Source organism: Styela clava, chromosome 9 (genome assembly GCF_964204865.1).
Source record: "Styela clava chromosome 9, kaStyClav1.hap1.2, whole genome shotgun sequence".
In the NCBI taxonomy this organism is placed as follows: Eukaryota; Metazoa; Chordata; class Ascidiacea; order Stolidobranchia; family Styelidae; genus Styela; species Styela clava.
Genome location: NC_135258.1, coordinates 557606 through 570605, shown reverse-complemented (window position 1 = coordinate 570605; position 13000 = coordinate 557606). Strand labels below are relative to the sequence as shown.

At 35.4% G+C, this 13000-nt stretch overlaps 1 protein-coding gene across 2 annotated transcripts in view; it reads right to left on the bottom strand.

The window, feature by feature from the left end:
* The window catches only part of LOC120339924 (uncharacterized), a 125094-nt gene that overhangs the window by 105152 nt on the left and 6942 nt on the right, over positions 1 to 13000 (bottom strand). Inside the window, exons 9-19 of one of the 2 annotated variants that reach the window (XM_078116169.1) lie at positions 11509 to 12951; positions 10905 to 11212; positions 10507 to 10665; positions 10126 to 10299; positions 9441 to 9614; positions 7094 to 7252; positions 6485 to 6646; positions 5794 to 5967; positions 4406 to 4564; positions 2720 to 2884; positions 518 to 682 (exon numbers count right to left, since the gene is read on the bottom strand). In XM_078116169.1, coding sequence (XP_077972295.1) covers positions 518 to 682; positions 2720 to 2884; positions 4406 to 4564; positions 5794 to 5967; positions 6485 to 6646; positions 7094 to 7252; positions 9441 to 9614; positions 10126 to 10299; positions 10507 to 10665; positions 10905 to 11212; positions 11509 to 12951 — 3242 coding nt within the window. The remainder of the gene's footprint in view (positions 1 to 517; positions 683 to 2719; positions 2885 to 4405; positions 4565 to 5793; positions 5968 to 6484; positions 6647 to 7093; positions 7253 to 9440; positions 9615 to 10125; positions 10300 to 10506; positions 10666 to 10904; positions 11213 to 11508; positions 12952 to 13000) is intronic. The other variant, XM_078116168.1, reaches the window with a different exon arrangement.

The following is a 13000-nucleotide window of genomic DNA, read 5'->3' as shown; positions in this document are numbered from 1 at the left end:
TGCGATAGACTGGGCATAAATTAGCTAACAACCTGTTAGCGGCATGGATGGCTCTAAACAGGTTGTTTATGCCCAGTCTATCGTAGATTTTCTGGGAATAATTTTTAATGCATTAAATTGGAGCTCGTAGGAAGTTATAATGACATTTAAGATATTCAAAAATCAACTTATTTATGAAAAAGTTGTTACGTTATTGTTGACCTTTTAGTGATTGGTCACTGTTCCTGAAATAAACAAGAAAATCGAAGCTCGGGAAAAATATCCATTACATCACAGATTAAAATTTTCAGATTCCATTCCTATGCCCTCCACCTCATGGTTTGTTAAATAGTGTGGGCAATGCTGAACCTGAAATATTCCAGTTTGTCAAACTCATCAATGGCTGCTTGTACAGAGTTTTGTTACGAGTGTAAAGAATGTGATAATGTCGTAGAATACAGCAAAAAATTCGAAATTATAGCAGATATATGGTCAGGTTTATAAACTGGGGTTTCATGTAAGTTAACCTGTTTGTTACCTTGGCATTGCAAGTGTTTTCCTTGAATGCTCTTATTCCTTCTGCTGTCAGATTGCAATTCCGAGCATTAAAATCCTTCACATGACATTGTGAAACAACTAATCCAACTTCACCAAAGCTTGCAGTGCCAAGATACATGTTCAAACTGACATCTAGTTTATCCAACTGGAATAAATAAGATCAGTAAACTAATTGTAGATGAACTCGGTCACAAAATGTGATCTAGTAAAAGTATGAGAAATGAAGAAAGCAAACTTTAAAATCTGATTGATCAAAATGAACAAATTTTTCATCAAAAATTCACTTGTCTGTTGTTTTGATGGAAATGTAACCCAAACAAAATCTAAGAGCTGATTAAAATTTTCCTAGTTAATTACGACATATATACTACATGAAGAAAAGTTTTCTTGGTAATTAAGCTTTTTTAAATACCTGAGACTAATTTTGTAAAATTCTATTGAAATAATATTCACATACAAAATAGAAAAAAGCAGTATTTGACTTTTTGAAGGGTCACTTTATTCAAGTTGACTTATACAGTTGTAATTGCAGTGGGCGATAGTAATGCATTGTCTTCAATACAGAAAACCTCCACATCGAACATAAATGAACAGTCACTCAGATATATAAGCAGGACTGTTACTGCATGGACAGAGCCAGGAACAATGGTTACCAATCATCACCATGCGGACTGGGAACATCCAAAAATACCATTAAACACTAAAAAATATAGGTTTATTCGCCAAAGCGTTAATCCCAGCAAGCGGTTAATTAAAAACGATGACTAAAACTTGAGTGATATTCGTTTTCATGGTTGCTTTGGCGATCATTCAAGAACAAATTTGGAATAGAAAATATGGGCAAATCAAATATCACGACCAGAGATATGAGTTTAGTTTTTTTTGAAACAACAGAAAACTGCAAATAACGTGCAAAACCATAAAAAAGGGCAATGCTCACAAGACAACTATGCTGAATATTTGTCTGAGCAAATTAAGTGTCTGAGCAGGTGCACATATTGCCTATCCATTGCATCATAGTGTTTAAAACTCCCAGATTCCGCTCCTATGCACCACCATTTATCAAAAATTCAACTGTCTGTTGTTTTGATGGAAATGTAACCCAATCAAAATCTGATAGATGATCTCAATTTTCTCCGTTAATTAAGACATATATACTACATGAAGAAAAAGTTTCTTATTAATTAGGCTTTTTGCAATTACAAGCGACCAATTCTATTTGAAATGATATTGGCGTACATGTAGAGAGAGAAAAGGGGTATTTCACGTTTCAAGAGGCATTTTGTTTAGGTCAAACTTATGTGTGGTTGTTATTACAGTGGGCGAAAGAAATGCCTTGCCTTTAATACAGAATACCTCCACATCAAATAAGTATAAACAGCCACTCAGATATATAAGCAGGACTGTCATTGCATAGATAGAACCTAGAGAAGATGTTTCCAACCTTTTACCCTCGCGGACTGACAACTAAAAATAATATGGATCACAGATACCCAGTAAAATTTTTGAAATGAATGAAACATACGTGGTGTTTTGATCAAAATGTTTTGAGGCAAATGACCAATTAAACATGAGCTATTATGAGTATTCACCACAGCGTTAATCACGGCAAGCGGTTAATTAGAGACAATGAATGAAACTTGAGTTGCAAGAAATTCTGTTTCTATAGTTGGTTTGGCAATCGTTCAATAATGAATTTGAAATGGACTACATGGGCGAATGACTATAAACAGAAGAGAATATGAGTTTTGAAAAGATCTGAAAACTGACAAATAACATGCGAAACCACGAAAACGTGGTAATGTTCAAAGCCATGCTAATCATCCATCCGTCTGAGAGAAGAATTGTCTGAGCGGCTGCACAAATTGCGATTGTTACGTTATTGTTGACTTATTAGTGATTGGTCATTGTTACGATAACAAACAAAAAACCGAGACTCAGGAAAATATTCATTGAATCACAGAATAAAATTTTCAAATTTCACTCACATGCCCACCACCTCGGGGTGTGATAAATTGTGTGGGCAATGCTGAACTCAAGATATTTAGATCTGCCAAACTCATCAATGGCTACTTACACTGAGCTTTGTTCCATGTGAAAAGCATGTAATAATGTCACATAGAACAGCAAAAAATTCGAAATTATAGCAAATAAATGATCAGATATATAAACTGATCTTTACCTTTGCATTACCAGTGTTTTCCTTGAATGCTTTCATTTTTTCTGCTGTCAGATTGCAATCCCCTGCCGACAATTCTTTCACCTGGCATTTAGATACAACTGATCCAACTCCACCAAAGTCAGCAGTGCCAAGATTAGTGTTTTCGCTGACATCTAGTATATCCAACTGAAATAAATAAAACCAGTGAGCCAATCTAGATAAGAGTTGGCAATTTTGCAAGACAAGGTGAAGAACTTTATTATTTGTTGTTAATAAAGAACCAAGAGCATTAAAGCCTTTATCATCCATTGGATTTTCACTGATATTAATCCTGAACAGCTAAAAACAGAGAAAGGAAATTTAATCAACAAATAGCTTACATATCTGAATTCTCTCCAAAAGTTTTGTGACAGATACGATTCATAAAAACCGACATAAAAAAACTATTTTTTTTAGCAGAAAGCATAAATATAGTGTATCAACTAGTTCAAAAATAAAACATAAGAATCTAAGTTTCTACATCATCTCTGATTACCTTGCTTGGGGTTGCAGGTTTTAATCTTGTGGGGAACAATTATGTGCGAAAGGGTTGCTGGACTTCTTGCCAATGTAGTGTGTTTCACGTAACTGCTGGTCGAGTATGGCTTTTTCCATCATCAAGTCCATGCTTCCGAAAACAAATAACTAGCTAACTAATCCCATGACCGACATAGACTGGTAACCGGACCAGAGGCTGTGATTCGCCATATGATTAAGCCGCCTCATCTCTCCCCCGAGAAAAATATGCAATTCCCATCCTATCCTAGTAAATTCCAGTCTAATAGAGAAAACTAATGGGAAAATATAGGGACCTCCTGAAGTATGCGCACCAAGATGGCGCACAACCTGAACTCAGGTTGTGTATAAGGTTAGATTTCAGGTTGTGTGACATCTTGGTGCGCATACTTGAGGAGTACCAAATATAGTCCAAAAAAGATGCTGACAAAAGTTGCTCGCCACCTAGTTTGACAGGAATGCCGAATTGAAAATCACTACGCATACACTTAACAGATTATTTAATTATATATCAAGAAACAATTTGAAACAAAACCTTCAATCCTGAGTGACTTCCAAGAACATCTAGTTTTCTTTTTGTGAGTTGGCTATTTTGCATGACAAGGTCAAAAGCCCTATTATTTGCTGTCAGTATTGTTACAGATACGATTCATAAAAACCGAGTGTCAGGGATGGCCAATATTGAATAAATGTACTATTTCGAATACATTCAAAATTATTGTTTTTGAATATGAAATTTTGAATACATTGGAAACTAAATCCAAGTAAGTTCATCTTAGTGTATGAAGGAATGTGCATACAATAAACAATGGAATAACTGCTATCTAACATTTTAGCTAATCAAGAAAGGCAGTTTCTTTCACAAAAGCGGTTGTTTGTATCGAACCTAGACCAGTGGTTCTCAAACGGTGGGGTGCAGACAATTTTTTGAGGGGTGTAAAGCTAATTGAAAACAAAATATTCGTTAAATTTGATCTAGCACGCCTTATCTTGGATATTTACATCTTGGATTTTAGATATTCCCGCAAAAAGAAGACTTTACCGAATCTACCAATATCAAACATCATAAAACCAGCTGTTTTTTGTGTATTTTCTAGCCAACTCAACAAAAGAGCAACAGTGGCATGATATTATATTATAACTTGGTCATACTTTTAATCCAGAATGACTTCCAAGAGCATCAAGTTTTGCTTTTGTTAGCTGGCAATTTTTTGCAATGAGTTGGTCAACTTCATAGTTTGACAAAAGGTCACCAAGAACATCAAAAGCTTCTTCGTCCATTAAATTTTGACTGATATCAATAACAGACATCTAAAAACATAAAGATAACGAACATCAGTGCAATAAAGGCTGGTATTTTGGCATATGAATGTTTGAAAGCTGGTGCCTACTAACACAGACGAGTGAATTTAGAACCACTAACACAAGTTGATTTTCTGATATATATCAACATCACGCATCAATATGTCGTAAAACAGTGAAAAATATATAATAAGACTCAATTATATGCCATCCATATATTACTTTCAAAAACATTTCAACACCTCAAAAAAAAAACTAGCTAACAATAAGCTACAAATAACAGACCCTTTGGCGAAAATATTTTTTATTCAAAAAATACGTAGAAAATACATGGATGAAATGTAAATATTCAAATAAACAAATGTAAATATCCAAAACAAGTCGGGCAAGATCAAATCTAACAAATATTTTTATTTTTAATTGGCTTCACGCCCTCTCAAAAAATTGTCTAAGCCATTGTGCCCCACCGTTTTAGAACCACTTCCCTAATGGGACTATCTTCAACAAGCAAAGTAAGAAATGTTAATGTCCAATGCATGACCAATGACCATGCACGTAAGTTACCCTGTTTGATACCTTGGCAAGATCTTGTTTTTGCTGACATTTAGGTTATCCAACAAGAATAAATAATTAAATTACGGTAGTCCTTCAATTCATAAATAAGTTGAATATTCTTTTTGCGAATATATTCCGTATTCGAAATATTATTTGAAAATGTCTTCGGGATAGACGATGGTTTGGGGTTGACCTTCTCTGAATATCAATTTCGGTAATGGATTAGGCCAGAGGTGTGCAGCCTTTTTCATTGACGGGCCAAATACAAGTAACTGGGTGAAGCTACGGGCCGCACATGTATTTAATTCAGACTTTTTAGTAGTTGCAAGCCATAAAAATTGCTTATATTTGCTAGTGATCTTTTGGTATTACTATTGATTCTTGCAGAAATAGTGAGTTAAAACGCGTGAACTTCTGAAGAAACTGCTATTTAAATTTATTGTCACACCCACTTTAAACCAATTCTGTGAGAAACATGTTTTTGTAATATTTATCGTGTATTTTGCAAAAAATCTTGCTAACTTGTTTTGCTATCGTTCCCTTACTCCGCGTGCCGACCAGTAAGGAATAGCTCAAAATGAACGAGGTTGCCCCACAAGACTAGTTGTGATAGGTTTTGCAGTGTGTATTGGAGAAAATATGTAAGGGTGGTGTCACAGTAAATTTTGTGATATAATACAGACCTTCCCACAAAGTTTGTATTTTCTTAATTTCTTTAATTGCTCTTTATTTGCTTTAGAGAAATCCAACGAATCCATTAGAATTTTTTTGACTCCACTTCGACTTGCAAACTCAAATATTGTAAGACATAGATCAGATGGCATTCGGCTGATGGATTGAACATCCAGAACATTGATCTGAAAATTATTGTATCTGTTGATAAACTACAAGTGTAAAGGTTCCTAGAATATGGAAATTTATAGGTATCATATTTTTTCCCAGACCGATCAGATATCATTAAAAATAGCCAATAGCGATATTGCAGTAGGTTATGAAGGTGACTGCAAATGCACATGTTATTTATGTTTACATTTGATATGAAACCAGTATGCACATATGAACATACAGAATAGCAAATAACTGATGGCTCCCACTTGCAACCATTCTATCATTCTATCTATATTTTCCCATTAGTTTTCTCTAGGTAGAGATAAGGATAGGGTAATATTTGGTACTCCTGAAGTATGCGCACCAAGATGGTGCACAAACTGAACTCTAACCTTATACACAACCTGGACCTGAAAATATAGACCAAAAAGTTGCTGGTAAAAGTCGCTTGCCACCTAGTTTGACAGGAATGCTGAATAGAAAATCACTACGCATACACTTCACAGATTATTTAATTATATATCAAGAAACAATTTAAAACAAAACCTTTAATCCTGAGTGACTTCCAAGAGCGTCTAGTTTTTTATTTGTGAGTAGACAATTTTGCATGACAAGGTCAAGAGCCCTATTATTTGCTGTCAATAAAGAACCAAGAGCATTGAAGCCTTTTTCATCCATTGGATTTTCACTGATGTCAAACCTGGATAACTGAAACATAGATAAATAAATGGATTTCAAGTATAAATAAGATTACATATCTAAATCCTATCCAGAACGTTTGGAACAGATACTGGCTCCTGGCTCATTAAGTAAAGTAGTTTCTTGCATAAAAGTGGTTGTTTGTACAGACTCTAGCTTAGACATTATACCGAATGAAAGTGTGATGCTAGATTTTTCGACATTATTATTATTCGTATCGATATCATAATATCTTTCACATGGCTACCTCAAACAATTTAATAAACATTTAACTAAAGTAAAGACACTTTACTACCCAAATCTACCAATATCAAATATAAAATTATTAAATTATATTATTTAATAATTATTATTTATATAAATTATTATATAGAATTGGCTGATTCGTGTGTATTTTCCGACTAACTTAACAACAGAGTAATAGTGGCATAATAAAATATTATAAGTTTGTCATACTTTTAATCCAGAATGACTTCCAAGAGCATCAAGCTTTCCTCTTGTTAGCTTGCAATTTTTTGCAATGAGTTGGTCAATTTCATTATTTGATAAAAGGTCACCTAGAGCATCAAAGGCTTCTTCGTCCATTGGGTTTTGGCTGATATCGATGATGGATATCTGAAAGTATAAAGATATCGAACATCTGTACAATAAAGGCGGGTATTTAAGCAAAGATGAATGTTTGAAGGATGGTGCCTACTAACACAGAACAGTGAATTTAGAACCTGTAACACAGGTCATTGATTTTCCAATATATATCAATATATTGCATCAAAATGTCCTAAAACAGTGAAGCATAAAAAAGAAAGGATAAGACTCAAAAATATGCTATCCATAAAAACCTTTCAAAAACGAAACTATCAGTAAATAGAAATATGGGTAATGACATCGAAAAATGTCTGCCATCTCTCTAAAACCTCATGCTACCATTTGTAATGACCCACCAGTAAGGAATAGCGCAAAATGAACAAGGTTTCCCCACAAGACTAGTTGTGATAGGTTTTGCTTTGACTTGCAAACTCAGATATTGTAAGACATGGATCAGATGGCATTTGAGTGATGAATTGAACATCCAGAACATTGATCTGAAAATTATTGCATCTGTTGATAAACTACAAGTATAAAGGTTCCTTTAATATGGAAATTTAAGGGTATCACATTTTATCTCAGACCGATCAAATATCATTATAAATAGCCAATAGCGATATTGCAGTAGGTTATGAAGGTGACTGCAAATACTCATGGCAGGCCTTCTTCTATTCACTATTAAACTTATTAATGTTTACATTTGATATGAAACTAGTATGCACACATAAACATACAAAATAGCAAACAACTGATGACCCCCACCTCACCCAGGGTGTAAAAAATTAGGTATGTTCTGCTGACACGCAACCGCAAAACTTGAAACTTTCCTATCAGAACCGTTACTCTTTCCATTTTAGTTGAAGACTCAAGTTCAAATTTGCTAAAAGCAACATCCCAAGCAACTCGATTAAAAGTGGAAAGAGTTCTGATAGAAGGGTTACAAATTTGTTCAAAGCAACACTGACGCACTCAGAGCTTCATATATTATTCATATCAGCACCTTCATACTAGGGACTTTAATTCTCAAATCAAAATATCTTTTGACGTAAACTTCTTTTGACGTAAACTTCCTCTTCGACTTAGTCAAATCTCGGGACTTTGCTTAGAGCAAACATGCAACTACTCATCAGTACTCTTTTCACCTTTTGTTGAGGGCTCAAGACCTTGCTTTGAGCAAACTTGCAACTCTTCAATCAGAATCCCTCACGATTTTAGTTGGAACCCGGGACTAGACCCAGTTTAGGAGGGCCCGGGACCTTGCTTTGAGCAAACTTGCAACTCTTTCCACATTAAGTTAAAGACACGGGACCTCGGATCTCTATTATCAGTACTCTTTCCACTTTTAGTTGAGGGCCCGGGACCTTGCTTTGAGCAAACTTGCAATTCTTTTGCAGGTACTCTTTCCAATTTTAGATGGGGGCTCGAGATTTTGACTTGGGCAAATATGCAATTATTCTATAGAAACTCTTTTCACCTTTAGTTGAGGGCTCAGGACCTTACTTTGAGCAAACTTGCAACTCTTCAATCAGAATCCCTCACGATTTTAGTTGGAACCCGGAACTAGACCCAGTTTAGGAGGGCCCGGGACCTTACTTTGAGCCAACTTGCAACTCTTCAATCAGAATCCCTCACGATTTTAGTTGGAACCCGGGACTAGACCTAGTTTAGGAGGGCCCGGGACCTTGCTTTGAGCAAACTTGCAACGCTTCTATCAGTACTATTTTCAATTTTAATTGAGAGCCCGGGACCCTGCTTTGTGCAAACTTGTAACCATTCTATCAGTAATATTTTCAAATTTAGTTAGGGGCCTGGGACTTTGCTTTGAGAAAACTTGCAACTCTTCAATCAGAATCTTTCACGATTTTAGTTGAGGACTTGAGACCTTGCTCTGGGAAAAATAGCAACTCTTCGATCAGAACTCTTTACTTTACGCTTCTAGTTAGGAGCTCGGGACTTTGCAACTCTTCTATTAGAAGTTTAGAACTCTTCCCACTTTTAGAAATTTATGCTTTTTTAGGACTCAGAACCTTGATTTGTGCAAACACTTTTACCACTTACTAATATAGCCGACTTTTTAGCTGATGACTTTAAAATATTAATAGTCTTGCTATAATAATTCAATTGTGTTCAATGTTACTTGCGATTGTAGTCACTTGCAACAAAATAATAGCACTACCACTTAAATATAACTATTCCAAAGGTTTTGGACTTAGTTTACCTTTCCACAAACTTTCCATTTACTCAGTTCCAGCAGCTGATTTTTGCTTGCTTTGAAGCAATCCCACGGATCCATCAAAAGTTCTTTGACATCATGTTCAGATGCGAACTTGACAATTGCAAGATACAGATCAAACGTCATGTTTGTAATAGTTCGAACATCAAGAACGCGGATCTGAGATAAATGAAATATGTTCATTAGGTGAATAAAAATAAAAATTCTCAAAACTGCTTAACTAGACTAGTGAGACTTGATATTTATCGAAGATAGTCTTCATGAGTAATGTTAATGTACAAACCAATAAACAAGTATGCACCACCACAACGCAACCGTGGTGCAAACATTGAGTAACCAATACTGAAAAGAAAAGATTTCATTTTTTTTAATGTATATCCCTTTTTAACTGGGACTGCTAATACAGAGCCTTGTTAACGATGAAAGACATAAAATCGTATCGTATGCGAAAAATATTATTAAAAAAAACAATAATTGCAAACTTGCTATTAGTGTGAACCTTAAAGTTTTAACACTGGCCTGCTTATGTTGGCTTTTTGAAAATTATATAGTCAAAGTTGGCAAGGCGAATTCTTTTTCGAGTGAAAAACAGTTGGGCGAGAAACAACTCTAAGATTGGTTAGTGATTTAAGTGGTCATGAGGCATTTCAAATATTTCAGATTGAATTACCTTTCCACAAACTTTCCATTTACTCAGTTCCAACAGCTGCTCTTTGCTTGCCTTGAAGTAATCCCACGGATCCATCAAAATTTCTTTGACACCATGTTCAGATGCGAACTTGACAATTGCAAAATACAAGTCAAATGTCATGTTTGTGATAGTTCGAATATCCAGAGCGCGAATCTGAAATATAAACTACCTGATAAAAATATAATGTAAATTGATAAATTAATTACAAATTGAAAGATCATCTCTGGCGAATATTAAAATGTTAATAATTGAATAATTTCACGAAATTATTAGAAAAAAACAGAGCAAACCTACTAACAAAAATAAAAACAAAGTTTAAGGAATTGGTATATTAAACCATCTTAAAATTTATATTCCGACCTGTAAATGAGAATGCCTTCCAAGCACACGAAGCTTTTCTTCTGTAAGTGAGCAGCCATGCATAACAAGTTTTTCCACTTCAATGTTTGTTAAAACTGAACCGAAGATATCAAAAGCTTCAACGGACATCGGATTTAAGCTGATATCAAATTCTGACACCTGTTAGGATGCAATACAAATTAATATCAGAAGTATAAAATAAAGTTAAGATATGTTCATGGCGCTGTTTGTATAACTGTGATAATTCTAACATTTTAAGCTAATCGACTAAATATACAGTAGTTTGACAGATTGGAGGGGAGATACATTTTTTATCTCAAGATGTGAAATTAAGCGTATTCTTTGTATTATTTTTGTCAACGATAATATGTAAATTAGGTTTTTTACTAAACACTTGCCTTCACTTCAGAACCTTTCAAGTTGAACTCAAAGTTTTTCAATAATTCTGCATTGAGCTCACAATTGACGAGGCGAACTTGTTCAAGATGGCCACATCGTCGCATGACACATGACATTGCACACATTCCTGCTGCAGTGAAAGACTCATTTTCAAAGTTGATTTCTTGAACATGGGATCTAATGAGCTCGGCATCATTGGCTTCATATAACGCACCAAACAACTCCAACTTCTGATAGGATTTCGTACATTGATTTATCTTAGTTGTGAGTGCATTTTTGAGACAATTTTGCTTTTCTAGTCCAGTCTCTGACAAAAAAAAATTCAAAATATTTAGAAGCAGGGTTTACACATTTCTCATTGGGGAAATAACACCTATGAAATGACTCATTCATGTCACAAACCCCGGCACCCGATTCTGTTACCAATACAACGGTTATATTAAATAGTTACTTTCTACTTGTGGTAGATGTTGCATTAACCACTTAGCCATCACGAATGCGGTAGGGTAATCAGAGTAGCTATGGCAAAATTATTCCTAGCTCTTGGCGCAATACGATAATATTTGATTTATTCAATAATTGTAACGTCCTGATTGCACTTACCAGTTGTAAGATCTTTGATGAATTGAGCTTTAATTTTTTGATCGAAAACAGTTCCACACAGGAGCCGTAGAACAACGGACCAGTGTTCTTTGTGAATCTCATTAGTGACGAATGCTTGGAAAGTTGCGAGATCCATGTTGGCGATGTACAGAGCAGCTAACATTTCTTGAAGGATTTGATGACTAAAGAACATCAGAGTGTCACCTTCCAAAAGATGTTGATTAAGTAGTGAGCTGCCTCCAGGTATTTCTATGATGAGATCACGTACCATTTCTTTTGTAAGTCCTGCGTTTTTTAGATCGGTATTGTTGAAAATAACTCGCTTTTCTCGAGTGGCTTCAAATGACATTTTCATCAAATTGTGAAGAATTATTTCAATCGATTTTTTCTCCTGAGTGTGTGAGGAACGCATGAAAATATGAAGTAATTTTGTCATTACATCAGTCATGGTATTAGGTAGATTCTCTGGGTTGGATTTATGAACGATTGCATTGAAAATCAAGAATAAAGGGACAGAAGACAATGGCACGAGTGCAGGTGACTGAAACGTCATCTTCTTCCAGGATTCTTCCCCTGTTTCACCTACAACAGCAGTGAATAGTTTTTTGGTGTCATCACGTTCAAGGCCAGCAAGAGCAATAATTAATGGGGGTCGTAGCTCCAGGGGAAGGGATGCCATCCTGTGTTCGCGTGAAGAAATAACTAATGTTACATCCGGGAACAAATTGCCTGATAAGATATTAAACATGATTGTGGCAGTACTTGATTTATCAGTATATGTCATCTTATTGTAATTTCCCTCTAGATTCCATGTAGCCTGATCCAGGCCATCAATAAATATAATTGCTTCTGATTGGTGTTGCTGAAGCCATTCATATCCCGCTCTTATAGTTTGATCTGATAGATTGGGTGCAAAGTTTCCAAAAAGCAGAGTACATGGAGTTAAAGCTTCTTCTGGTGTTAAACCATAAGAAACAAGGAGGTCTCTGAAATTCAAGTGATGAACAAATTTGAATCCATTTTTCTGTTTCTTGAACAACCGAGCAAACAATCCCAGTTTTGCTTTAGATTCGTTATCCAGTTCATTAGCGACGAGAACGCCTCGCGCAGTACGTTTCATCATTGTTGACTTGCCCCCTCCAGCTTGACCCACTAGTCCTACGCATCGGCAACCTTCTTCACACAGCTGTTGGACTAGTTCATTTGGTGAGATCACTTCTCCAATGTTTTCGTTCGCCTGTGTGACAGCGAACTCTTGTTCTTTTCTGTACTCTGTGATATCAGGTGCCATCTGGCCCCTGTAAAAACCAGTCACTTTGTTTAACTTGGGATTGACCTCAAATTCAGGTTCTTCCAAGTTTTGATCTTTGTAGCTTTCTGTAACATTGACTGTTGTTTGCTTCCATGTTCTCCAGTTGAAATAATCAATGAAGCTTCTCACACCTGAACAGAAGATTTCTATTAAGATTTTGATTAAAAGGAGACTTTAAGT